The sequence below is a fragment of the Oncorhynchus mykiss genome, chromosome 21 (assembly GCF_013265735.2).
Source record: "Oncorhynchus mykiss isolate Arlee chromosome 21, USDA_OmykA_1.1, whole genome shotgun sequence".
NCBI lineage: Eukaryota > Metazoa > Chordata > Actinopteri > Salmoniformes > Salmonidae > Oncorhynchus > Oncorhynchus mykiss.
The window spans coordinates 63,481,823-63,507,894 of record NC_048585.1 but is presented as its reverse complement, the minus strand read 5'-3'; the positions used below and the strand labels follow the sequence as shown (position 1 = coordinate 63,507,894).

Genomic DNA, 26,072 nt, shown 5'->3' with positions numbered 1-26,072 from the left:
CTCATTGGTTAAATGTACTCTTGTTAACTGTATAATGATCTCTGCCTGGTGCTTGGAAGGAGTTTTCATCCTCAACACCCTGAACTTCTGGACTTTACTGATGTTCACCATCCCCTTCTCCCTCCTCTCTCCCTCATCTCTCCCTCTCCCCCCGCCTCTCTCCATCCTCTCTCCCTCTCCCCCCTCCTCTCTCCATCATCTCTCCCTCTCCCCCCTCTCTCCTGCTCTCTCCCTCCCTCTCTCCCCTCCTCTCTCCCGCATCTCCCTCATCTCTCCCTCTTCTGCCCTCTCCCCCCTCCTCTCTCCCTCCCTCTGCCCCCTCCTCTCTCCCTCATCTCCCCTCTCGCCCTTCCTCTCACCCTCATCTCCCCCTCTCCTCCCTCCTCCCCTCCCTCTCTCTGTCTTCCTCCCCCTCCCTCTTTCTGTCTTCCTCCCTCCTCCCCTCCCTCTCTCTCTCTCTCCTCCCCCTCCTCCCCTATGTCTCTCTGTCTTCCTCCCTCCTCCCCTTCCTCTTTCTGTCTTCCTCCATCCTCCCTCTCTCTCTCTCTCTCTGTCTTCCTCCCTCCCTCCCCTCCCTCTCTCTGTCTTCCTCCCCATCCCTCTCTCTGTCTTCCTCCCTCCTCCCCTTCCTCTCTCTGTCTTCCTCCCCCTCCCTCTTTCTGTCTTCCTCCATCCTCCCCTCCCTCTCTCTCTCTCTGTCTTCCTCCCTCCCTCCCCTCCCTCTCTCTGTCTTCCTCCCCTCCCTCTCTCTGTCTTCCTCCCTCCTCCCCTCCCTCTCTCTGTCTTCCTCCCTCCTCCCCTCCCTCTCTCTGTCTTCCTCCCCATCACTCTCTCTGTCTTCCTCCCTCCTCCCCTCCCTCTCTCTGTCTTCCTCCCCTCCCTCTCTCTGTCTTCCTCCCTCCTCCCATCCCTCTCTCTGTCTTCCTCCCTCCTCCCCTCCCTCTCTCTGTCTTCCTCCCCTCCCTCTCTCTGTCTTCCTCCCTCCTCCCCTCCCTCTCTCTGTCTTCCTCCCCTCCCTCTCTCTGTCTTCCTCCCTCCTCCCCTCCCTCTCTCTGTCTTCCTCCCCTCCCTCTCTCTGTCTTCCTCCCTCCTCCCCTCCCTCTCTCTGTCTTCCTCCCTCCTCCCCTCCCTCTCTCTGTCTTCCTCCCCTCCCTCTCTCTGTCTTCCTCCCCTCCCTCTCTCGGTCTTCCTCCCTCCTCCCCTCCCTCTCTCTGTCTTCCTCCCCTCCCTCTCTCTGTCTTCCTCCCTCCTCCCCTCCCTCTCTCTGTCTTCCTCCCCTCCCTCTCTCTGTCTTCCTCCCTCCTCCCCTTCCTCTCTCTGTCTTCCTCCATCCTCCCCTCCCTCTCTCTCTCTCTGTCTTCCTCCCTCCTCCCCTCCCTCTCTCTGTCTTCCTCCCCTCCCTCTCTCTGTCTTCCTCCCCTCCCTCTCTCTGTCTTCCTCCCTCCTCCCCTCCCTCTCTCTGTCTTCCTCCCCTCCCTCTCTCTGTCTTCCTCCCTCCTCCCCTCCCTCTCTCTGTCTTCCTCCCTCCTCCCCTCCCTCTCTCTGTCTTCCTCCCCTCCCTCTCTCTGTCTTCCTCCCCCTCCCTCTTTCTGTCTTCCTCCCTCTCTCTCTCTCTCCTCCCCCTCCTCCCCTATGTCTCTCTGTCTTCCTCCCTCCTCCCCTTCCTCTTTCTGTCTTCCTCCCCCTCCCTCTTTCTGTCTTCCTCCATCCTCCCCTCCCTCTCTCTCTCTCTCTGTCTTCCTCCCCATCCCTCTCTCTGTCTTCCTCCCTCCTCCCCTCCCTCTCTCTGTCTTCCTCCCCTCCCTCTCTCTGTCTTCCTCCCTCCTCCCCTCCCTCTCTCTGTCTTCCTCCCTCCTCCCCTCCCTCTCTCTGTCTTCCTCCCCATCACTCTCTCTGTCTTCCTCCCTCCTCCCCTCCCTCTCTCTGTCTTCCTCCCCTCCCTCTCTCTGTCTTCCTCCATCCTCCCCATCCCTCTCTCTGTCTTCCTCCCTCCTCCCCTCCCTCTCTCTGTCTTCCTCCCTCCTCCCCTCCATCTCTCTGTCTTCTTCCCCTCCCTCTCTCTCTCTCTCCTCCCCCTCCTCCCCTACCGCTCTGTCTCTCCTTCCCCTTTAGCCCACGAGGCAGGGTTGGTGTCTCTTCATATAGTGGAGGACAGTGGGTCTGTCTCTTCGTCTGTTCTGTTTGAATACAGAGCTAGAAACGCCTCGTCTCTACCCAGCTCACAGCTGGACTGGCTGTCCCTGGACGGTGAGTAGCTACCACACACACACACACACACAACCACAAACAAACAAGCCTGTCATTGCAACCATGGTTAGATTCTCGATTCACAAACAACATACACTAGGTGGACAAAACATTAGGACCACCTGCTCTTTCCATGAGACTGACCAGGTCTGACCAGGTGCAAGAGGGGGAGGAACTCAATATTAGGAAGGTGTTCTTAATGTTTTTACACTGTATATATGTGGTGAGAGGGGAGAGGAGATACTAGAGGAGAGGAGGAGAGAGGAGAGGGGAGAGGAGAGGAGGAGAGAGGAGAGGAGGAGAGAGGAGAGGAGGAGGAACTCAATATTAGGAAGGTGTTCTTAATGTTTTTACACTGTATAAATGTGGTACAAACTCACATGACATGGTGGTGTTCCCTTGGAGCAGGAGAGGAGGAGAGGAGAGGAGGAGAGACTAGAGGGGGAGAGACTAGAGGAGGAGAGAGGAGAGGAGATACTAGAGGAGAGGAGGAGAGACTAGAGGATGAGAGGGGAGACTAGAGGAGGAGAGGGGAGACTAGAGGATGAGAGAGGAGAGGAGGAGAGACTAGAGGAGGAGAGAGGAGAGGAGATACTAGAGGAGAGGAGGAGAGACTAGAGGAGGAGAGAGGCGAGGAGATACTAGAGGAGAGGAGGAGAGAGGAGAGGAGATACTAGAGGAGGAGAGGGGAGACTAGAGGAGGAGAGGGGAGACTAGAGGAGGAGAGAGGAGAGGAGATACTAGAGGAGAGGAGGAGAGACTAGAGGAGGAGAGACTAGAGGAGGAGAGGGGAGAGGAGATACTAGAGGAGAGGAGGAGAGACTAGAGGAGGAGAGAGGAGAGGAGATACTAGAGGAGAGGAGGAGAGACTAGAGGAGGAGAGAGGAGAGGAGATACTAGAGGAGAGGAGGAGAGACTAGAGGAGGAGAGGGGAGACTAGAGGAGGAGAGGGGAGAGGGGATAGGAGATGAGATACTAGAGGAGGAGAGGAGAGACTAGAGGAGGAGAGGGGAGAGGAGGAGATACTAGAGGAGAGGAGGAGAGACTAGAGGAGGAGAGGGGAGACGAGGAGGAGAGAGGAGAGGAGATACTAGAGGAGAGGAGGAGAGACTAGAGGAGGAGAGAGGAGAGGAGATACTAGATGAGAGGAGGAGAGACTAGAGGAGGAGAGAGGAGAGGAGATACTAGAGCAGAGGAGGAGAGACTAGAGGAGGAGAGGGGAGACTAGAGGAGGAGAGGGGAGACTAGAGGAGGAGAGAGGAGAGGAGATACTAGAGGAGAGGAGGAGAGACTAGAGGAGGAGAGAGGAGAGGAGATACTAGAGGAGAGGAGGAGAGACTAGAGGAGGAGAGGGGAGACTAGAGGAGGAGAGGGGAGAGGAGATGAGATACTAGAGGAGGAGAGGAGAGACTAGAGGAGGAGAGAAGGAGAGGGGAGAGGGGAGAGGAGGAGATACTAGAGGAGAGGAGGAGAGACTAGAGGAGGAGAGGGGAGACTAGAGGAGGAGAGAGGAGAGGAGATACTAGAGGAGAGGAGAAGAGACTAGAGGAGGAGAGAGGAGAGGAGATACTAGAGGAGAGGAGGAGAGACTAGAGGAGGAGAGAGGAGAGGAGATACTAGAGGAGAGGAGGAGAGACTAGAGGAGGAGAGGGGAGACTAGAGGAGGAGAGGGGGAGAGGAGATACTAGAGGAGGAGAGGAGAGACTAGAGGAGGAGAGGAGGAGAGGGGAGAGGAGGAGATACTAGAGGAGAGGAGGAGAGACTAGAGGAGGAGAGGGGAGACTAGAGGAGGAGAGAGGAGAGGAGAAACTAGAGGAGAGGAGGAGAGACTAGAGGAGGAGAGAGGAGAGGAGATACTAGAGGAGAGGAGGAGAGACTAGAGGAGGAGAGAGTAGAGGAGATACTAGAGGAGAGGAGGAGAGACTAGAGGAGGAGAGAGGAGAGGAGATACTAGAGGAGAGGAGGAGAGACTAGAGGAGGAGAGAGGAGAGGAGATACTAGAGGAGAGACTAGAGAAAGAGGAGGAGAGAGGAGATGAGATACTAGAGGAGGAGAGAAAGAGGAGGAGAGAGGAGACTAAAGAAAGAGGAGAGGAGGAAAGACTAGAGAAAGAGGAGGAGAGAGGAGAGGAGATGCTAGAGGAGGAGAGAAAGAGGAGGAGAGGAGAATAGACTAGAGAAAGAGGAGGAGAGACTAGAGAAAGAGGATGAGAGACTAGAGAAAGTGGAGAGACTATAGAAAGAGGAGGAGAGACTATAGAAAGAGGAGGTGAGACTATCGAAAGAGGAGGAGAGAGGACACTAGGGAAAGAGGAGGAGAGAGGAGACTAGAGAAAGAGTAGGACAGAGAAGACTAGAGAAAGAGGAGGAGACTAGAGAGAGAGGAGGAGAGACTAGAGAAAGAGGAGGAGAGAGGAGACTAGAGAAAGAGGAGGGGAGAGGAGGAGAGACTAGCGAAAGAGGAGGAGAGACTAAAGAAAGAGGAGGAGAGACTAGAGAAAGAGGAGGAGAGGAGGAGAGACTAGAGAAAGAGGAGGAGCGACTAGAGAAAGAGGAGGAGAGAGGACACTAGGGAAAGAGGAGGAGAGGAGACTAGAGAAAGAGTAGGACAGAGAAGACTAGAGAAAGAGGAGGAGACTAGAGAGAGAGGAGGAGAGACTAGAGAAAGAGGAGGAGAGAGGAGACTAGAGAAAGAGGAGGGGAGAGGAGGAGGAGGAGATACTAGAGAAAGAGGAGGAGAGACTAGAGGAGGAGAGAGAAAGAAGAGGAGAGAGGAGACTAGAGAAATAGGAGGAGAGAGGAGAGAAAGAGGAGGAGAGAGGAGAGAAAGAGTAGGACAGAGACTAGAGATAGAGGTGGAGAGAGGAGAGAAACAGTAGGAGAGAGGAGAGAAAGAGGAGGAGAGACTAGAGAAAGGGCAGGAGAGAGGAGAGAAAGGAGGAGAGTCTAGAGAAAGGGGAGGAGAGACAAGAGGAGGAGAGACTAGAGAAAGAGGAGGAGAGACTAAAGAAAGAGGAGGAGAGACTAGAGAAAGAGGAGAAGAGACTAGAGAAAGAGGAGGATAGGAGGAGAGACTAGAGAAAGAGGAGGAGAGACTAAAGAAAGAGGAGGTGAGACTAGAGAAAGAGGAGGATAGGAGGAGAGACTAGAGAAAGAGGAGGAGAGAGGAGACGAAAGAAGGAGGAGAGAGTAGACTATAGAAAGAGGAGGAGAGACTAGAGAAAGAGGAGGAGAGAGGACACTAGGGAAAGAGGAGGAGAGAGGAGACTAGAGAAAGAGGAGGAGAGAGAAGACTAGAGAAAGAGGAGGAGAGAGAAGACTAGAGAAAGAGGAGGAGAGAGGAGACACTAGAGAAAGAGGAGGAGAGGAGAAGAGAGAAAGAGGAGGAGAGAGGAGACTAAAGAAGAGGAGGAGAGACTTGAGAAAGAGGAGGAGAGAGGAGAGAAAGAGGAGAGACTAGTGTGCACAGAACAGATGTTAGTGGTGGCTGTTTAACAGTCTGATGGCCTTGAGATAGAAGCTGTTTTTCAGTCTCTCGGTCCCAGCTTTGATGCACCTGTACTGACCTGGCCTTCTGTATGATAGTGGGGTGAACAGGCAGTGGCTCGGGTGGTTGTCCTTGGTGATCTTTATGGCCTTCCTGTGATATCGGGTGGTGTAGGTGTCCTGGAGGGCAGGTAGTTTGCCCCCGGTGATGCGTTGTGCAGACCTCACACAAGCCAAATTTCTTCAGCCTCCTGAGGTTGAAGAGGCGCTGCTGCGTCTTCTTCACCACTCTGTCTGTGTGGGTGGACCATTTCAGTTTGTCCGTGATGTGTACGCCGAGGAACTTAAAACTTACTGACCGAGTCTGTAATACCTTCATGTTTCAAGCAGACCACCATGGTCCCTGTGCCCAAGAAAGCGAAGGTAACCTGCCCAAATGATTACCGCCCCGTAGCACTCCTGTCTGTAGCCATGAAGTGCTTTGAAAGGCTGGTCATGGCTCACATCAACACCATCATCCCGGAAACCCTAGACCCACTCCAGAGCTGGTTAGGCTGTTTTTATGAGTGTGTTTTTATGAGTGTTGGTGACTGCAACTGTGATGCTGGCAACACTTTAATTACTCTTTTTTGCCAACGTTTACTGACACCGGTCATATTCAACGGGTGTTGAGTGTTAGTAAATTCGTCAGTCATTCTGTGCTCTGTCAGACTCAGACGAGAGTGCTCTGACATCAGAGAAGATAGACAGAGTGAATTCACCAGTCATTCAGTGCTCTGTCAGACTCAGACGAGAGTGCTCTGACATCAGAGAAGATAGACAGAGTGAATTCAGCAGTCATTCTGTGCTCTGTCAGACTCAGACGAGAGTGCTCTGACATCAGAGAAGATAGACAGAGTGAATTCACCAGTCATTCTGTGCTCTGTCAGACTCAGACGAGAGTGCTCTGACATCAGAGAAGATAGACAGAGTGAATTCACCAGTCATTCTGTGCTCTGTCAGACTCAGACGAGAGTGCTCTGACATCAGAGAAGATAGACAGAGTGAATTCACCAGTCATTCTGTGCTCTGTCAGACTCAGACGAGAGTGCTCTGACATCAGAGTAGATAGACAGAGTGAATTCAGCAGTCATTCTGTGCTCTGTCAGACTCAGATGAGAGTGCTCTGACATCAGAGAAGATAGACAGAGTGAATTCACCAGTCATTCTGTGCTCTGTCAGACTCAGACGAGAGTGCTCTGACATCAGAGAAGATAGACAGAGTGAATTCACCAGTCATTCTGTGCTCTGTCAGACTCAGACGAGAGTGCTCTGACATCAGAGAAGATAGACAGAGTGAATTCACCAGTCATTCTGTGCTCTGTCAGACTCAGACGAGAGTGCTCTGACATCAGAGAAGATAGACAGAGTGAATTCACCAGTCATTCTGTGCTCTGTCAGACTCAGACGAGAGTGCTCTGACATCAGAGTAGATAGACAGAGTGAATTCACCAGTCATTCTGTGCTCTGTCAGACTCAGATGAGAGTGCTCTGACATCAGAGAAGATAGACAGAGTGAATTCACCAGTCATTCTGTGCTCTGTCAGACTCAGACGAGAGTGCTCTGACATCAGAGAAGATAGACAGAGTGAATTCACCAGTCATTCTGTGCTCTGTCAGACTCAGACGAGAGTGCTCTGACATCAGAGTAGATAGACAGAGTGAATTCACCAGTCATTCTGTGCTCTGTCAGACTCAGATGAGAGTGCTCTGACATCAGAGAAGATAGACAGAGTGAATTCACCAGTCATTCTGTGCTCTGTCAGACTCAGACGAGAGTGCTCTGACATCAGAGAAGATAGAGTGAATTCACCAGTCATTCTGTGCTCTGTCAGACTCAGACGAGAGTGCTCTGACATCAGAGAAGATAGACAGAGTGAATTCACCAGTCATTCTGTGCTCTGTCAGACTCAGACGAGAGTGCTCTGACATCAGAGAAGATAGACAGAGTGAATTCACCAGCTAAGTCTATTGACAGTGTTCACAGTGACATCATAGACATTCTATTGAAATGGTTACGAGTGTAGTGCAGTCTTTTGTTTAGACATCTAGCTAGCTAAACACTGAACCATAATCAATACTCGCAACGTTACTACCCTGTATGAATCTCCAGGTAGCTAACCAACCAGGTTCGTTGTTAGCTAGCTAACATTAGGCTGTAACTAGCAATGCAATGGCTCTGAGATACAAATAATATCACTACACAGGTAACATTAGCTAGCGAGCTAACATTATGCTTTAAAATTACATGAAAATGACTTTGACAGAATTAGAAACGTGTAATATATGAAAATGTAGCTAGCTAGACTAACCTGTTTCCATCATGGTTGGACACTTCTCTCTGTCACGGATGCCATGGTTGCCCTTAGTTTGAAGATGTAATCTCTGTCACGGATGCCATGGTTGCCCTCTAGTTTGAAGATGTAATCTCTGTTCCGGATGCCATGGTTGCCCTCTAGTTTGAAGATGTAATCTCTGTCACGGATGCCATGGTTGCCCTTAGTTTGAAGATGTAATCTCTGTTCCGGATGCCATGGTTGCCCTCTAGTTTGAAGATGTAATCTCTGTTCCGGATGCCATGGTTGCCCTCTAGTTTGAAGATGTAATCTCTGTTCCGGATGCCATGGTTGCCCTTAGTTTGAAGATGTAATCCGGAGACGGGTGTTTACTCCATCCCCTTAGCTATCAGACTCTAAACTCGGTCCTACAGAAAGTTTTTCTACTATGTGATATCAATGTGATATCTTTGTGATATCTATGTTAGTGTCTGTCTGTCTGTCTGTCTGTTAGTGTCTGTCAGTCTGTCTGTCTGTCAGTCTGTCTGTTAGTGTCTGTCTGTATGTCTGTTAGCGTCTGTCTGTTAGTGTCTGTCTGTCTGTTAGTGTCTGTCTGTCTGTTAGTGTCTGTCTGTCTGTCTGTCTGTCTGTCTGTCTGTGTTGGTGTCTGTCTGTCTGTCTGTGTTGGTGTCTGTCTGTCTGTTAGTGTCTGTCTGTCTGTTAGTGTCTGTCTGTCTGGCTGTCTGTTAGTCTGTCTGTTAGTGTCTGTCTGTCTGTCTCTCTGTTAGTGTCTGTCTGTTAGTGTCTGTCTCTCTGTTAGTGTCTGTCTGTCTGTCTGTCAGTTGGTGCCTGTCTGTTAGTGTCTGTCTGTATGTCTGTTAGCGTTTGTCTGTTAGTGTCTGTCTGTCTGTTAGTGTCTGTCTGTCTGTCTGTCTGTCTGTCTGTCTGTCTGTCTGTCTGTCAGTCTGTCTGTTAGTGTCTGTCTGTATGTCTGTTAGCGTCTGTCTGTTAGTGTCTGTCTGTCTGTTAGTGTCTGTCTGTCTGTTAGTGTCTGTCTGTCTGTTAGTGTCTGTCTGTCTGTCTGTCTGTATATCTGTCTGTCTGTGTTGGTGTCTGTCTGTCTGTCTGTGTTGGTGTCTGTCTGTCTGTTAGTGTCTGTCTGTCTGTTAGTGTCTGTCTGTCTGGCTGTCTGTTAGTCTGTCTGTTAGTGTCTGTCTGTCTGTCTCTCTGTTAGTGTCTGTCTGTTAGTGTCTGTCTCTCTGTTAGTGTCTGTCTGTCTGTCTGTCAGTTGGTGCCTGTCTGTTAGTGTCTGTCTGTATGTCTGTTAGAGTTTGTCTGTTAGTGTCTGTCTGTCTGTTAGTGTCTGTCTGTCTGTCTGTTAGTGTCTGTCTGTCTGTTAGTGTCTGTCTGTCTGTCTGTCTGTCTGTCAGTCTGTCTGTTAGTGTCTGTCTGTATGTCTGTTAGCGTCTGTCTGTTAGTGTCTGTCTGTCTGTTAGTGTCTGTCTGTCTGTTAGTGTCTGTCTGTCTGTTAGTGTCTGTCTGTCTGTCTGTCTGTATGTCTGTCTGTCTGTGTTGGTGTCTGTCTGTCTGTCTGTGTTGGTGTCTGTCTGTCTGTTAGTGTCTGTCTGTCTGTTAGTGTCTGTCTGTCTGGCTGTCTGTTAGTCTGTCTGTTAGTGTCTGTCTGTCTGTCTCTCTGTTAGTGTCTGTCTCTCTGTTAGTGTCTGTCTGTCTGTCTGTCAGTTGGTGCCTGTCTGTTAGTGTCTGTCTGTATGTCTGTTAGCGTTTGTCTGTTAGTGTCTGTCTGTCTGTTAGTGTCTGTCTGTCTGTCTGTTAGTGTCTGTCTGTCTGTTAGTGTCTGTCTGTCTGTCTGTCTGTCTGTCTGTCTGTCTGTGTTGGTGTCTGTCTGTCTGTCTGTGTTGGTGTCTGTCTGTCTGTTAGTGTCTGTCTGTCTGTTAGTCTGTCTGTTAGTGTCTGTCTGTCAGTCTGTCTGTTAGTGTCTGTCTGTCTGTCTGTTAGCGTAAGTCTGTCTGTCTGTCTGTCTGTCTGTCTGTTAGTGCATGTCTGTCTGTTAGTGCATGTCTGTCTGTGTCTGTCTGTTAGTGTCTGTCTGTCTCTGTTGTCTGTCTGTCTGTTGGTGTCTGTCTGTTGGTGTCTGTCTGTTGGTGTCTGTCTTTCTGTTAGCGTCTGTCTGTCTGTCTGTCTGTCTGTCTGTCTGTCTGTCTGTCTGTCTGTTAGTGTCTGCCTGTTAGTGTCTGTCAAATTGTTATTCTAATGTTCCTGTGGAAATATTAATGTATTCTCGAAAGAGATACAGAGCGAGTAAGTGTGAGAAGGAGGGAGTAGAGGTGGAGTAGAGGTGGAGTAGAGGTGGAGTAGAGGTGGAGTAGAGGTGGAGTAGAGGTGGAGTAGAGGTAGAGTAGAGGTAGAGTAGAGGTGGAGTAGAGGTGAGGTGGAGTAGAGCTGGAGTAGAGGTGAGGTGGAGTAGAGGTGGAGTAGAGGTGGAGTAGAGGTGGAGTGGAGTAGAGTAGAGGTAGGGTTGAGGTGGAGTAGAGTAGAGGTAGGGTTGAGGTGGAGTAGAGTAGAGGTAGGGTAGAGGTGGAGTGGAAATGGAGTAGAGTAGAGGTGTAGTGGAGTAGAGGTGGAGTAGAGCAGAGGTAGAGTAAAGGTGGAGTAGAGTAGAGGTGGAGTAGAGGTGGAGTAGAGGTGGAGTAGAGTATAGGTAGAGTAGAGGTGGAGTAGAGGTGGAGTAGAGTATAGGTAGAGTAGAGGTGGAGTAGGGTAGAGGTGGAGTATAGGTAGAGTAGAGGTGGAGTAGGGTAGAGGTGGAGTAGAGGTGGAGCAGAGGTAGAGGTGGAGTAGTGGTGGAGTAGAGTATAGGTAGAGTAGAGGTGGAGTAGGGTAGAGGTGGAGTAGAGGTGGAGCAGAGGTAGAGTAGGAGTGGAGTAGAGTAGGAGTGGAGTAGAGGTAGAGTAGAGGTGGAGTGGAGGAGAGTAGAGGTAGAGTAAAGGGGGAGTAGAGGTGGAGCAGAGGTAGAGTAGAGGTGGAGTGGAGGAGAGTAGAGGTAGAGTAAAGGGGGAGTAGAGGTGGAGCAGAGGTAGAGTAGAGGTGGAGTGGAGGAGAGTAGAGGTAGAGTAGAGGGGGTGTAGAGGTGGAGCAGAGGTAGAGTAGAGGTGGAGTGGAGTAGAGGTAGAGTAGAGGTGGAGTGGAGGAGAGTAGAGGTAGAGTAAAGGGGGAGTAGAGGTGGAGCAGAGGTGGAGTGGAGGAGATTAGAGTAGAGGTAGAGTAAAGGGGGTGTAGAGGTGGAGTAGAGGTGGAGTAGATGTAGAGTAGAGGTGGAGTAGAGGTGGAGTGGAGTAGAGTAGAGGTGGAGTGGAGGTGGAGTAGAGGTGGAGTGGAGGTAGAGTAGAGGTGGAGTAGAGGTGGAGTGGAGTAAAGGTGGAGTAGAGTAGGAGTGGAGTAGAGTAGAGGTAGGGTTGAGGTGGAGTAGAGTAGAGGTAGGGTAGAGGTGGAGTGGAAATGGAGTAGAGTAGAGGTGTAGTGGAGTAGAGGTGGAGTAGAGCAGAGGTAGAGTAAAGGTGGAGTAGAGGTGGAGTAGAGGTGGAGTAGAGGTGGAGTAGAGCAGAGGTAGAGTAAAGGTGGAGTAGAGTATAGGTAGAGTAGAGGTGGAGTAGGGTAGAGGTGGAGTAGAGGTGGAGTAGAGGTGGAGCAGAGGTAGAGTAGAGGTGGAGTGGAGTAGAGTAGGAGTGGAGTAGAGGTAGAGTAGAGGTGGAGTGGAGGAGAGTAGAGGTAGAGTAAAGGGGGAGTAGAGGTGGAGCAGAGGTAGAGTAGAGGTGGAGTGGAGGAGAGTAGAGGTAGAGTAGAGGGGGTGTAGAGGTGGAGCAGAGGTAGAGTAGAGGTGGAGTGGAGTAGAGTAGGAGTGGAGTAGAGGTGGAGTGGAGGAGAGTAGAGGTAGAGTAAAGGGGGAGTAGAGGTGGAGCAGAGGTGGAGTGGAGGAGATTAGAGTAGAGGTAGAGTAAAGGGGGTGTAGAGGTGGAGTAGAGGTGGAGTAGATGTAGAGTAGAGGTGGAGTAGAGGTGGAGTGGAGTAGAGGTAGAGTCGAGTTGGAGTAGAGGTGGAGTAGAGGTGGAGTAGATGTAGAGTCTAGGTGGAGTAGAGGTGGAGTGGAGTAGAGGTAGAGTAGAGGTGGAATAGATGTGGAGTAGATGTAGAGTAGATGTAGAGTAGAGGTGGAGTGGAGGTGGAGTAGATGTAGAGTAGAGGTGGAGTAGAGGTGGAGTAGAGGTGAAGTGGAGGTAGAGTAGAGGTGGAGTAGAGGTGGAGTAGATGTAGAGGTGGAGTGGAGTAGAGGTGGAGTAGAGGTGGAGTAGATGTAGAGTAGAGGTAGAGTAGAGGTGGAGTAGATGTGGAGTGGAGGTAGAGTAGAGGTGGAGTAGATGTAGGTGGAGTAGAGGTAGAGTAGAGGTGGAGTAGATGTAGAGTAGAGGTGGAGTAGATGTAGAGTAGAGGTGGAGTAGAGGTGGAGTGGAGTAGAGGTGGAGTAGAGGTGGAGTAGAGGTGGAGTGGAGGTAGAGTAGAGGTGGAGTAGAGGTGGAGTAGATGTGGAGTAGATGTAGAGTAGAGGTGGAGTGGAGGTAGAGTAGAGGTGGAGTAGAGGTGGAGTAGATGTAGAGTAGAGGTGGAGTAGAGGTAGAGTAGATGTAGAGGTGGAGTAGAGGTGGAGTAGAGGTGGAGTAGATGTAGAGTCTAGGTGGAGTAGAGGTGGAGTGGAGGTGGAGTGGAGTAGAGGTAGAGTAGAGGTGGAGTAGAGGTAGAGTAGATGTAGAGGTGGAGTAGAGGTGAGGTGGAGTAGAGGTGAGGTGGAGTAGAGGTGGAGTAGATGTAGAATAGAGGTGGAGTAGAGGTAGAGTAGAGGTAGAGTAGAGGTAGAGTAGATGTAGAGGTGGAGTAGAGGTGGAGTAGAGGTGGAGTAGATGTAGAGTCTAGGTGGAGTAGAGGTGGAGTGGAGTAGAGGTAGAGTAGAGGTGGAGTAGATGTAGAGGTGGAGTAGAGGTGGAGTAGAGGTGGAGTAGATGTAGAGTCTAGGTGGAGTAGATGTAGAGTGGAGTGGAGTAGAGGTAGAGTAGAGGTGGAGTAGAGGTGGAGTGGAGGTAGAGTAGAGGTGGAGTAGATGTAGAGTAGAGGTGGAGTAGAGGTGGAGTAGATGTAGAGTCTAGGTGGAGTAGAGGTGGAGTGGAGTAGAGGTAGAGTAGAGGTGGAGTAGAGGTGGAGTGGAGTAGAGGTAGAGTGGAGTGGAGTAGAGGTAGAGTAGAGGTGGAGTAGAGGTGGAGTGGAGGTAGAGTAGAGGTGGAGTAGATGTAGAGTAGAGGTGGAGTAGAGGTGGAGTAGATGTAGAGTCTAGGTGGAGTAGAGGTGGAGTGGAGTAGAGGTAGAGTAGAGGTGGAGTAGAGGTGGACACAAAATGGTGATGAGCAAAGGATTATATTTTCCGACGTGCTGTGCCCCCCTCCTCCCCCATCTCTAGTGATTGATGTGATGGAGCTGTTTTCCACTGTCAACACCTCTGTGGACACACACACCTCTTGACACACACACTTTTGATGAATGCGTGACTGGGGATGCCCCTGTGGCCAGAGCTTTGGTCTGTGTGTGTGTGTGTGTGTGCGTAGTCAGTAATCAGGGTGTGTGTGTGTGTGTGTGTGTGTGTGTGTGTGTGTGTGTGTGTAGTCAGTAATCGGGGTGTGTGTGTGTACTCAGGGTGTTTACGGTCAGTAGTCAGGGTAGGTGTGTGTGTGTGTGTGTGTGTGTGTGGTCAGTAATCGGGGTGTGTGTGTGTAGTCAGGGTGTGCACGGCCAGTAGTCAGGGTAGGTTTGTGTGTGTGCACTCAGCCTTTTTCTATTTCTGACCTGAGCAAAACCTATTTAAACCCTGGAGAGAGAGGAAGGGAGAGAGAGAGAGAGAGCGGGATGGAGAGAGGAGAAAGAGAGAGAGATAGAGAGAGCGAAAGAGAGGGAGAGAGACAGACAGAGGGAGGGAGAGAGGAGAGAGAGAGGGAGGGGGAGAGAGAGAGAGGGAGGGGGAGAGAGAGAGGGAGGGGGAGAGAGAGAGGGAGAGAGAGAGAGGGAAGGAGAGGTGGACAGTCTCCTCATCCTCCTCTTCTTCACAGGGACCTCCTCTCCCTCTCCTGCACTGTCATCTCTCCCCCTCTCTCTCCCACTCCCCCTTTCTCTCTTTCTCTCCCTCTCTCTCCGTCAGTCCTTTCTCTCCTAGTGTTGTTTACAGCTGGTACTGAGTCTCAGCGTGACGCGGGGGAATGAGAGGGACACCGGGGTACTGGCAGCTGCCGAGAGTTTTTCTGAGTTCAAGAGATCTAGTACAGACAGACAGACGGGGTTAAACAGCACAGCGACCTCCATTTTGTTTGGAATACTTTTACCACCACGTATGAGTGACGATCTCTCTCTCCTTCTCTATCTATCTCCTTTTCTATCTATCTCCTTCTCTATCTCCTCTATCTCTCTCCTTCTCTATCTATCTCCTTTTCTATCTATCTCCTTCTCTATCTCCTCTATCTCTCTCCTTCTCTATCTATCTCCTTTTCTATCTATCTCCTTCTCTATCTCCTCTATCTCTCTCCTTCTCTATCTATCTCCTTTTCTATCTATCTCCTTCTCTATCTCCTCTATCTCTCTCCTTCTCTATCTATCTCCTTTTATATCTATCTCCTTCTCTATCTCCTCTATCTCTCTCCTTCTCTATCTATCTCCTTCTCTATCTATCTCTTTCTCTATCTCCTCTATCTCTCTCCTTCTCTATCTATCTCCTTCTCTATCTATCTCCTTCTCTATCTATCTCCTTCTCTATCTCTCTCCTTCTCTATCTCTCTCCTTCTCTATCTATCTCCGTCTCTCTCCTCTATCTCCTTCTCTCTCTATCTATCTCATTCTATCTCTCATCTATCTCTCTCCTTCTCTATCTATCTCCGTCTCTCTCTCCTCTATCTCCTTCTCTGTCTATCTCCTTCTCTCTCTCATCTATCTCTCTAACGTGTGATCCATTTCTCTCTCCTCTAGTCTGCTCTACTGCACCACTGCTGTGCGTGTTTGTCATACATTTGTGTGTTACATATGTGTTACATATGTGTTACATATGTGTATCGTGTGTGTGTGTGTGTGTGTGTGTGTGACTCCCTGCTGTTCTACTCTTCCTCCTCCTATATTCTGTCATCATCTGGGGTGTGTGTGTTAACAGCGAGCAGTGTGTTAACCAATGGAGTGGTGTGTTAGCAATCGAGGGGGCGTGGTTTGAGACATGGCGTCTGTGTGACATCACAGCATTCCCAGAACCCCCTTCACCTGCTCCCGCCGCTAATCGAGGGTGAGAGACGAGAGGGAGCCGGAGAATTATAGCTACCGTACAATTGACATTTTTTTGTTTTTACTTCACCATTATTTAACCAGGTAGAGGCCAGTTTACAACATTTACAACGGAGACCTGGCCAAGATACAGCAAAGCAGTGCGACAACAACACAGAGTTACACATGGAATAAACAAACGTACAGTCAATAACACAATAGAAAGATCTATATAGACATTGTGTGCAAATGTAGTAAGATTAGGGAGATGAGGCAATAAATAGGCCACAGTGGTGAAGTAATTACAATTTATCATTAACACTGGAGTGATAGATGTGCAGATGATGATGTGCAAGTAGAGATACTGGGGTGCAAAAGGAGCAAGATAAATAACAATATGGGGATGAGGTAGTTGGGTGGGCTATTTACAGATTGGCTGTGTGCAGGTACATTGATCGGTAAGCTGCTCAGACAGCTGATGCTTAAAGTTAGTGAGAGAGATATGAGTCTCCAGCTTCAGTGATTTTTACAATTAGTTCCAGTCTTTGGCAGCAGAGAACTGGAAGGAAAGGCGGCCAAAGGGGGTGTTGGCTTTGGGGGTTAAGATATACCTGCTGGAGCAGTCAGAACCGTCCAGAGTAGTGATGCTAGGCAGGCGGGCAGGTGTGGGCAGCGATCGGTTGAAGAGCATGCATTTAGTTTTTACCAACATTTAAAAGCAGTTGGAGGCAACGGAAGGAGTGTTGTATGGCATTGAAGCTCATTATTTTGAGGTTTGTTAACACAGTGTCCAAAGAAGGGCAGGATGAATACAGAATGGTGTTGTCAGTGTACTGTACCCATCAGTTGTATTTGGAACCCTGTATCTGCCGTACTATACTACCATACTATACTACCATACTATACTACCATACTATACTACCATACTATACTACCATGCTATGCTACCATACTATACTACCGTACTATACTACCATACTATACTACCATGCTATGCTACCGCACTATACTACCGTACTATACTACCATACTATACTACCATGCTATACTACCGTACTATACTACCGCACTATACTACCATACTATGCTACCATACTATACTACCGTACTATACTACCGCACTATACTACCATACTATACTACCATGCTATGCTACCGCACTATACTACCGTACTATACTACCATACTATACTTCCATGCTATACTACCGTACTATACTACCGCACTATACTACCATACTATGCTACCATACTATACTACCGCACTATACTACCATACTATACTACCGCACTATACTACCATACTATACTACCATGCTATACTACCATACTATACTACCGCACTATACTACCATATTATACTACCATGCTATACTACCGTACTATACTACCGCACTATACTACCATACTATACTACCATACTATACTACCATGCTATACTACCGTACTATACTACCATACTATGCTGCCGTACTATGCTACCGTAATATACTACCATACTATACTACCGTACTATACTACCGTACTATACTACTGTAATATACTACCGTACTATACTACTGTACTATACTACCATACTATACTACCATGCTATACTACCGTACTATACTACTGTACTATACTACCATACTATACTACCATGCTATACTACCGTACTATACTACCATACTATGCTGCCGCACTATACTACCATACTATACTACCATGCTATACTACCGTACTATACTACCATACTATACTACCGCACTATACTACCATGCTATACTACCATGCTATGCTACCGTACTATACTACCATACTATACTACCATACTATGCTGCCGTACTATGCTACCGTAATATACTACCATACTATACTACCGTACTATACTACTGTAATATACTACCGTACTATACTACTGTACTATACCACCGTAATATACCACCATACTATTCTACCGTACTATACTACCGTACTATACTACTACGTACTATACTACTGTAATATACTGTAATATACTACCGTACTATACTTCTGTACTTCTGTACTTCTATACTTCTGTACTATACTACCGTAATATACCACCATACTATACTACCGTACGATACTACCGCATTCAACACCATAGTACCCTCCAAGCTCGTCATCAAGCTCGAGACCCTGGGTCTCGACCCCGCCCTGTGCAACTGGGTACTGGACTTCCTGACGGGCCGCCCCCAGGTGGTGAGGGTAGGCAACAACATCTCCTCCCCGCTGATCCTCAACACTGGGGCCCCACAAGGTTGCGTTCTGAGCCCTCTCCTGTACTCCCTGTTCACCCACGACTGCGTGGCCACGCACGCCTCCAACTCAATCATCAAGTTTGCGGACGACACAACAGTGGTAGGCTTGATTACCAACAACGATGAGACGGCCTACAGGGAGGAGGTGAGGGCCCTCGGAGTGTGGTGTCAGGAAAACAACCTCACACTCAACGTCAACAAAACTAAGGAGATGATTGTGGACTTCAGGAAACAGCAGAGGGAACACCCCCCTATCCACATCGATGGAACAGTAGTGGAGAGGGTAGCAAGTTTTAAGTTCCTCGGCATACACATCACAGACAAACTGAATTGGTCCACTCACACAGACAGCATCGTGAAGAAGGCGCAGCAGCGCCTCTTCAACCTCAGGAGGCTGAAGAAATTCGGCTTGTCACCAAAAGCACTCACAAACTTCTACAGATGCACAATCGAGAGCATCCTGGCGGGCTGTATCACCGCCTGGTATGGCAACTGCACCGCCCTCAACCGTAAGGCTCTCCAGAGGGTAGTGAGGTCTGCACAACGCATCACCGGGGGCAAACTACCTGCCCTCCAGGACACCTACACCACCCGATGTCACAGGAAGGCCATAAAGATCATCAAGGACATCAACCACCCGAGCCACTGCCTGTTCACCCCGCTATCATCCAGAAGGCGAGGTCAGTACAGGTGCATCAAAGCTGGGACCGAGAGACTGAAAAACAGCTTCTATCTCAAGGCCATCAGACTGTTAAACAGCCACCACTAACACTGAGTGGCTGCTGCCAACACACTGACACTGACTCAACTCCAGCCACTTTAATAATGGGAATTGATGGGAAATGATGTAAATATATCACTAGCCACTTTAAACAATGCTACCTTATATAAATGTTACTTACCCTACATTATTCATCTCATATGCATACGTATATACTGTACTCTATATCATCGACGGTATCCTTATGTAATACATGTATCACTAGCCACTTTATACTATACTATGCCACTTTGTTTACATACTCATCTCATTTGTACATGCTGTACCCGATACCATCTACTGTATCTTGCCTATGCTGCTCTGTACCATCACTCATTCATATATCCTTATGTACATATTCTTTATCCCCTTACACTGTGTACAAGACAGTAGTTTTGGAATTGTTAGTTAGATTACTTGTTATTACTGCATTGTCGGAACTAGAAGCACAAGCATTTCGCTACACTCGCATTAACATCTGCTAACCATGTGTATGTGACAAATAAAATTTGATTTGATTTGATTAATATACTACCATACTATACTACCGTAATATACCACCATACTATACTACCGTACTATACTACTGTAATATACTACCGTACCATACTACTGTACTATACTGCCGTGCTATACTACCGTACTATACTACTGTAATATGCTACCGTACTATACTACTGTACTATACCACCATACTATGCTACTGTACTATACCACCATACTATACTACCGTAATATACTACCATACTATACTACCGTACCGTACTGCCATACTATACTGCCATACTACACTACCGTACTATACTACCGTACTATACTACCGTGCTATACTAGCATACTATAATACCATACTATACTACCATGATATACTACCATACTATACTACCATGCTATAATACCATACTATACTACCGTACTATACTACCGTAATATACTACCATACTATACTACCGTACCGTACTACCATACTATACTACCATACTATACTACCGTAATATACTACTGTAATATACTACTGTACCATGCTGCCTTAATATACTACTGTACTATACCACCATACTATACTACCGTAATATACTACCATGCTATACTACCGTACCATACTACCATACTACACTACCGAACTATACTACCGTACTATACTACCATACTATACTACCGTACTATACTACTGCACTATACTACCGTACTATACCGCCCTACTATATCACCCTACTATACCACCCTACTATACTACCCCTCTATACTGCCGTGCTATACTACCGTACTGTACCACTTTACTATACTACCGTACTATACTACCCTACTATACCACCCTACTATACTACTGCACTATACTACCGTACTACACCGCCCTACTATACCACCCTACTATACTACCCCTCTATACTGCCGTGTTATACTACCGTACTGTACCACTTTACTATACTACCATACTATACTACCCTACTATACTACTGCACTATACCTCCGTACTATACCGCCCTACTATACCACCCTACTATACTACCCCTCTATACTGCCGTGCTATACTACCGTACTGTACCACTTTACTATATTACCATACTATACTACTGCACTATACTACTGTACTATACCACCCTGCTATACCACCCTGCTATACTACTGTACTATACTACCGTACTATACTACCATACTATACTGCCTTACTATACTACTGCACTATACTACCATACTATACTACCCCTCTATACTGCCGTGCTATGCTGCCGCACTGTACCACTTTACTATACTACCATACTATACTACCCTACTATACTACTGCACTATACTACCATACTATACTACTGTGCTATACCGCCCTACTATACCACCCTACTATACTACCCCTCTATACTGCCGGGCTATACTACCGTACTATACTACTGTGCTATACCGCCCTACTATACCACCCTACTATACTACCCCTCTATACTGCCGGGCTATACTACCGTACTATACTACTGTGCTATACCGCCCTACTATACCACCCTACTATACTACCCCTCTATACTGCCGTGCTATACTACCGTACCGTACCACTTTACTATACTACCATACTGTACTACCCTACTATACTACTGCACTATACTACTGTACTATACCACCCTACTATACTACTGTACTATACTACCGTACTATACAGCCCTACTATACCACCCTACTATACTACCCCTATATACTGTTGTGCTATACTACCGTACTATGCTACTGTGCTATACCCCCCTACTATACCACCCTACTATACTACCCATCTATACTGCCGTGCTATACTACCGTACTGTACCACTTTACTATACTACCATACTATACTCATCAGTTATATTAGGAGCCCTGTAGCTTCCGTACTATACTAATTTGCTGACGAGGACGTACACACACAGACGCACACACACGAGTGGATGCACGAACACACAACCACACACACACACACATACACACATGCGTGGATGCACAAACACACAACCACACACACACTGACACACACATTGTGTGCACGAACACACAACAACACACAGACGCATACACACACACACACACATCCACACACACGCCGGACGCACATGCAGCAGACGCACATGCAGGGCAGAGGAATGTGTGTGTGCAGGGAGAGTCTGGGATTAGTGGATCATGTTATATTGGGACATTGTTGTTGGAGGAACGATTGAAGAGCAGGATACTTTCCGAATGACAGGGAGAGAGAGAGAGGGGGAGAGAGAGAGGGGGAGAGAGAGGGGGAGGGAGAGAGAGAGGGGGGGAGAGAGAGAGAGGAGAGAGGAAGACAGAGAGAGAGAGAGGGAGAGAGAGAGGGGGAGAGAGGAGAGAGGAAGACAGAGAGAGAGAGAGGAGAGAGGAAAGAGAGAGAGAGAGAGAGAGGAGAGAGGAAAGAGAGAGGAGAGAGGAAGACAGAGAGAGAGAGGAGAGAGGAAAACAGAGAGAGGAGAGAGGAGAGAGGAAGACAGAGAGAAGAGAGAGAAAGAGAGAGAGGAAAAGAGAGAGAGAGAGAGAGAGGAAGACAGAGAGAGAGTGAGAGAGAGGGAGAGAGATTGAGAGAGAGAGAGAGAGAGAGAGAGAGAGAGAGAGAAAGAGGGGGGGGAGAGAGAGTTTGGCCTAAAGAGCAGGAACCCAGACTTCATCAAATAAATTAGAAATACAGACACTTTCATCCTACAAGAAACATGGTATAGATGAGACTGGTTGCCCTCTAGGTTACAGAGAGCTGGTAATCCCATCCACCAAACTACCAGGTGTGAAACAGGGAAGGTACTGCTAATTTGGTATAGAACAGACCTAACTCACTCTATTAAATTAGTCAAAACAGGAACATTTCACATCTGGCTAGAAATGAATAAGGAAATGATCTCAGCAGAGCAACATGTCCTCCTGTGTGCTACCTACACTGCGAGCACAATTATTAGGCGACTATTAGTGTGCAGAATTATTAGGCGACTAAATTTCTCCCATATCACTTGTTTATTCTCAATGTTTAGAGTAAGGTAACAAATAAGTAACTTTCAAAGATGCTGTCAGTTTCTTGGATCTATTTCGCTGAACTTTCGATCAGCTTTCGCTGAAGCAGCAACCACACCAAATGCTGTTCAAAGAGGTTTCTTCCCTCACTGTAAATCTCACGTTTGAGAAGGGCTACCTCATCCTGAGTTGAGTTAAGTTACTACCTCATCCTGAGTTGAGTTAAGTTACTACCTCATCCTGAGTTGAGTTGAGTTAAGCTACTACCTCATCCTGAGTTGAGTTAAGTTACTACCTCATCCTGAGTTGAGTCCATCCTGAGTTGAGTTAAGATACTACCTCATCCTGAGTTGAGTTGAGTTAAGTTACTACCTCATCCTGAGTTGAGTTAAGTTACTACCTCATCCTGAGTTGAGTTAAGTTACTACCTCATCCTGAGTTGAGTTGAGTTAAGTTACTACCTCATCCTGAGTTGAGTTGAGTTAAGTTACTACCTCATCCTGAGTTGAGTTAAGTTTCAGTTGAGTTGAGTTAAGTTAATACCGCATCCTGAGTTGAGTCCATCCTGAGTTGAGTTTCAGTTGAGTTAAGTTACTACCTCATCCTGAGTTTAGTTGAGTTACTACCTCATCCTGAGTTGAGTTAAGTTACTACCTCATCCTGAGTTGAGTTGAGTTAAGTTACTACCTCATCCTGAGTTGAGTTAAGTTACTACCTCATCCTGAGTTGAGTCCATCCTGAGTTGAGTTAAGATACTACCTCATCCTGAGTTGAGTTGAGTTAAGTTACTACCTCATCCTGAGTTGAGTTGAGTTGAGTTAAGTTACTACCTCATCCTGAGTTGAGTCCATCCTGAGTTGAGTTGAGTTAAGTTACTACCTCATCCTGAGTTGAGTTGAGTTAAGTTACTACCTCATCCTGAGTTGAGTTAAGTTACTACCTCTTCCTGAGTTGAGTTGAGTTAAGTTACTATCTCATCCTGAGTTGAGTCCATCCTGAGTTGAGTTGAGTTAAGTTACTACAGTGCCTTGCGAAAGTATTCTTTGTATGTTTCTATGTTTTGTTTGGTCAGGGTGTGATCTGAGTGGGCATTCTATGTTACATGTCTAGTTTGTCTGTTTCTGTGTTTGGCCTGATATGGTTCTCAATCAGAGGCAGGTGTTAGTCAGTTAGTCATTGTCTCTGACTGGGAGCCATATTTAGGTAGCCTGTTTTGTCATTGTGGGTGATTGTCTCTGTTAGTTGCTTGTGTCAGCACAGTTTTCATTATAGCTTCACGGTCGTTATTTCGTTTATTGTTTTGTATAGTTTGTGTTCAGTGCTTTCTTTAATTAAAAAATCATCATGAACACATACCACGCTGCATTTTGGTCCGCTCCTTACGACGGTGGTGACAGATGGGGTCTAAAACCAGACTGAAGCTCCTTACGACGATGGTGACAGATAGGGTCTAAAACCAGACTGAAGCATCATACGACGATCGTGACAGATAGGGTCTAAAACCAGACTGAAGCATCATACGACGATCGTGACAGATAGGGTCTAAAACCAGACTGAAGCTCCTTACGACGATCGTGACAGATAGGGTCTAAAACCAGACTGAAGCTCCTTACGACGATCGTGACAGATAGGGTCTAAAACCAGACTGAAGCTCCTTACGACGATCGTGACAGATAGGGTCTAAAACCAGACTGAAGCTCCTTACGACGATCGTGACAGATAGGGTCTAAAACCAGACTGAAGCATCATACGACGATCGTGACAGATAGGGTCTAAAACCAGACTGAAGCTCCTTACGACGATGGTGACAGATAGGGTCTAAAACCAGACTGAAGCATCATACGACGATCGTGACAGATAGGGTCTAAAACCAGACTGAAGCATCATACGACGATCGTGACAGATAGGGTCTAAAACCAGACTGAAGCATCATACGACGATCGTGACAGATAGGGTCTAAAACCAGACTGAAGCTCCTTACGACGATCGTGACAGATAGGGTCTAAAACCAGACTGAAGCTCCTTACGACGATCGTGACAGATAGGGTCTAAAACCAGACTGAAGCATCATACGACGATCGTGACAGATAGGGTCTAAAACCAGACTGAAGCTCCTTACGACGATGGTGACAGATAGGGTCTAAAACCAGACTGAAGCTCCTTACGACGATCATGACAGATAGGGTCTAAAACCAGACTGAAGCTCCTTACGACGATGGTGACAGATAGGGTCTAAAACCAGACTGAAGCTCCTTACGACGATGGTGACAGATAGGGTCTAAAACCAGACTGAAGCATCATACGACGATCGTGACAGATAGGGTCTAAAACCAGACTGAAGCATCATACGACGATCGTGACAGATAGGGTCTAAAACCAGACTGAAGCTCCTTACGACGATCGTGACAGATAGGGTCTAAAACCAGACTGAAGCATCATACGACGATCGTGACAGATAGGGTCTAAAACCAGACTGAAGCTCCTTACGACGATGGTGACAGATAGGGTCTAAAACCAGACTGAAGCATCATACGACGATCGTGACAGATAGGGTCTAAAACCAGACTGAAGCATCATACGACGATCGTGACAGATAGGGTCTAAAACCAGACTGAAGCATCATACGACGATCGTGACAGATAGGGTCTAAAACCAGACTGAAGCTCCTTACGACGATCGTGACAGATAGGGTCTAAAACCAGACTGAAGCATCATACGACGATCGTGACAGATAGGGTCTAAAACCAGACTGAAGCTCCTTACGACGATCGTGACAGATAGGGTCTAAAACCAGACTGAAGCATCATACGACGATCGTGACAGATAGGGTCTAAAACCAGACTGAAGCTCCTTACGACGATGGTGACAGATAGGGTCTAAAACCAGACTGAAGCATCATACGACGATCGTGACAGATAGGGTCTAAAACCAGACTGAAGCATCATACGACGATCGTGACAGATAGGGTCTAAAACCAGACTGAAGCATCATACGACGATCGTGACAGATAGGGTCTAAAACCAGACTGAAGCTCCTTACGACGATCGTGACAGATAGGGTCTAAAACCAGACTGAAGCTCCTTACGACGATCGTGACAGATAGGGTCTAAAACCAGACTGAAGCATCATACGACGATCGTGACAGATAGGGTCTAAAACCAGACTGAAGCTCCTTACGACGATGGTGACAGATAGGGTCTAAAACCAGACTGAAGCTCCTTACGACGATCATGACAGATAGGGTCTAAAACCAGACTGAAGCTCCTTACGACGATGGTGACAGATAGGGTCTAAAACCAGACTGAAGCTCCTTACGACGATGGTGACAGATAGGGTCTAAAACCAGACTGAAGCATCATACGACGATCGTGACAGATAGGGTCTAAAACCAGACTGAAGCATCATACGACGATCGTGACAGATAGGGTCTAAAACCAGACTGAAGCATCATACGACGATGGTGACAGATAGGGTCTAAAACCAGACTGAAGCTCCTTACGACGATCGTGACAGATAGGGTCTAAAACCAGACTGAAGCTCCTTACGACGATCGTGACAGATAGGGTCTAAAACCAGACTGAAGCATCATACGACGATCGTGACAGATAGGGTCTAAAACCAGACTGAAGCTCCTTACGACGATGGTGACAGATAGGGTCTAAAACCAGACTGAAGCTCCTTACGACGATCATGACAGATAGGGTCTAAAACCAGACTGAAGCATCATACGACGATCGTGACAGATAGGGTCTAAAACCAGACTGAAGCATCATACGACGATGGTGACAGATAGGGTCTAAAACCAGACTGAAGCTCCTTACGACGATCGTGACAGATAGGGTCTAAAACCAGACTGAAGCTCCTTACGACGATCGTGACAGATAGGGTCTAAAACCAGACTGAAGCATCATACGACGATCGTGACAGATAGGGTCTAAAACCAGACTGAAGCTCCTTACGACGATGGTGACAGATAGGGTCTAAAACCAGACTGAAGCTCCTTACGACGATCATGACAGATAGGGTCTAAAACCAGACTGAAGCTCCTTACGACGATGGTGACAGATAGGGTCTAAAACCAGACTGAAGCTCCTTACGACGATCGTGACAGATAGGGTCTAAAACCAGACTGAAGCATCATACGACGATCGTGACAGATAGGGTCTAAAACGTATACACTG

At 47.7% G+C, this 26,072-nt stretch overlaps 1 protein-coding gene across 1 annotated transcript in view; it reads left to right on the top strand.

Annotated features, from left to right (window-relative positions):
- Positions 1–26,072, top strand: part of camta2 (calmodulin binding transcription activator 2) — a 127,436-nt gene that overhangs the window by 54,216 nt on the left and 47,148 nt on the right. The window contains exon 12 of the mRNA XM_036956534.1: positions 2,113–2,247. Coding sequence (XP_036812429.1) covers positions 2,113–2,247 — 135 coding nt within the window. The remainder of the gene's footprint in view (positions 1–2,112; positions 2,248–26,072) is intronic.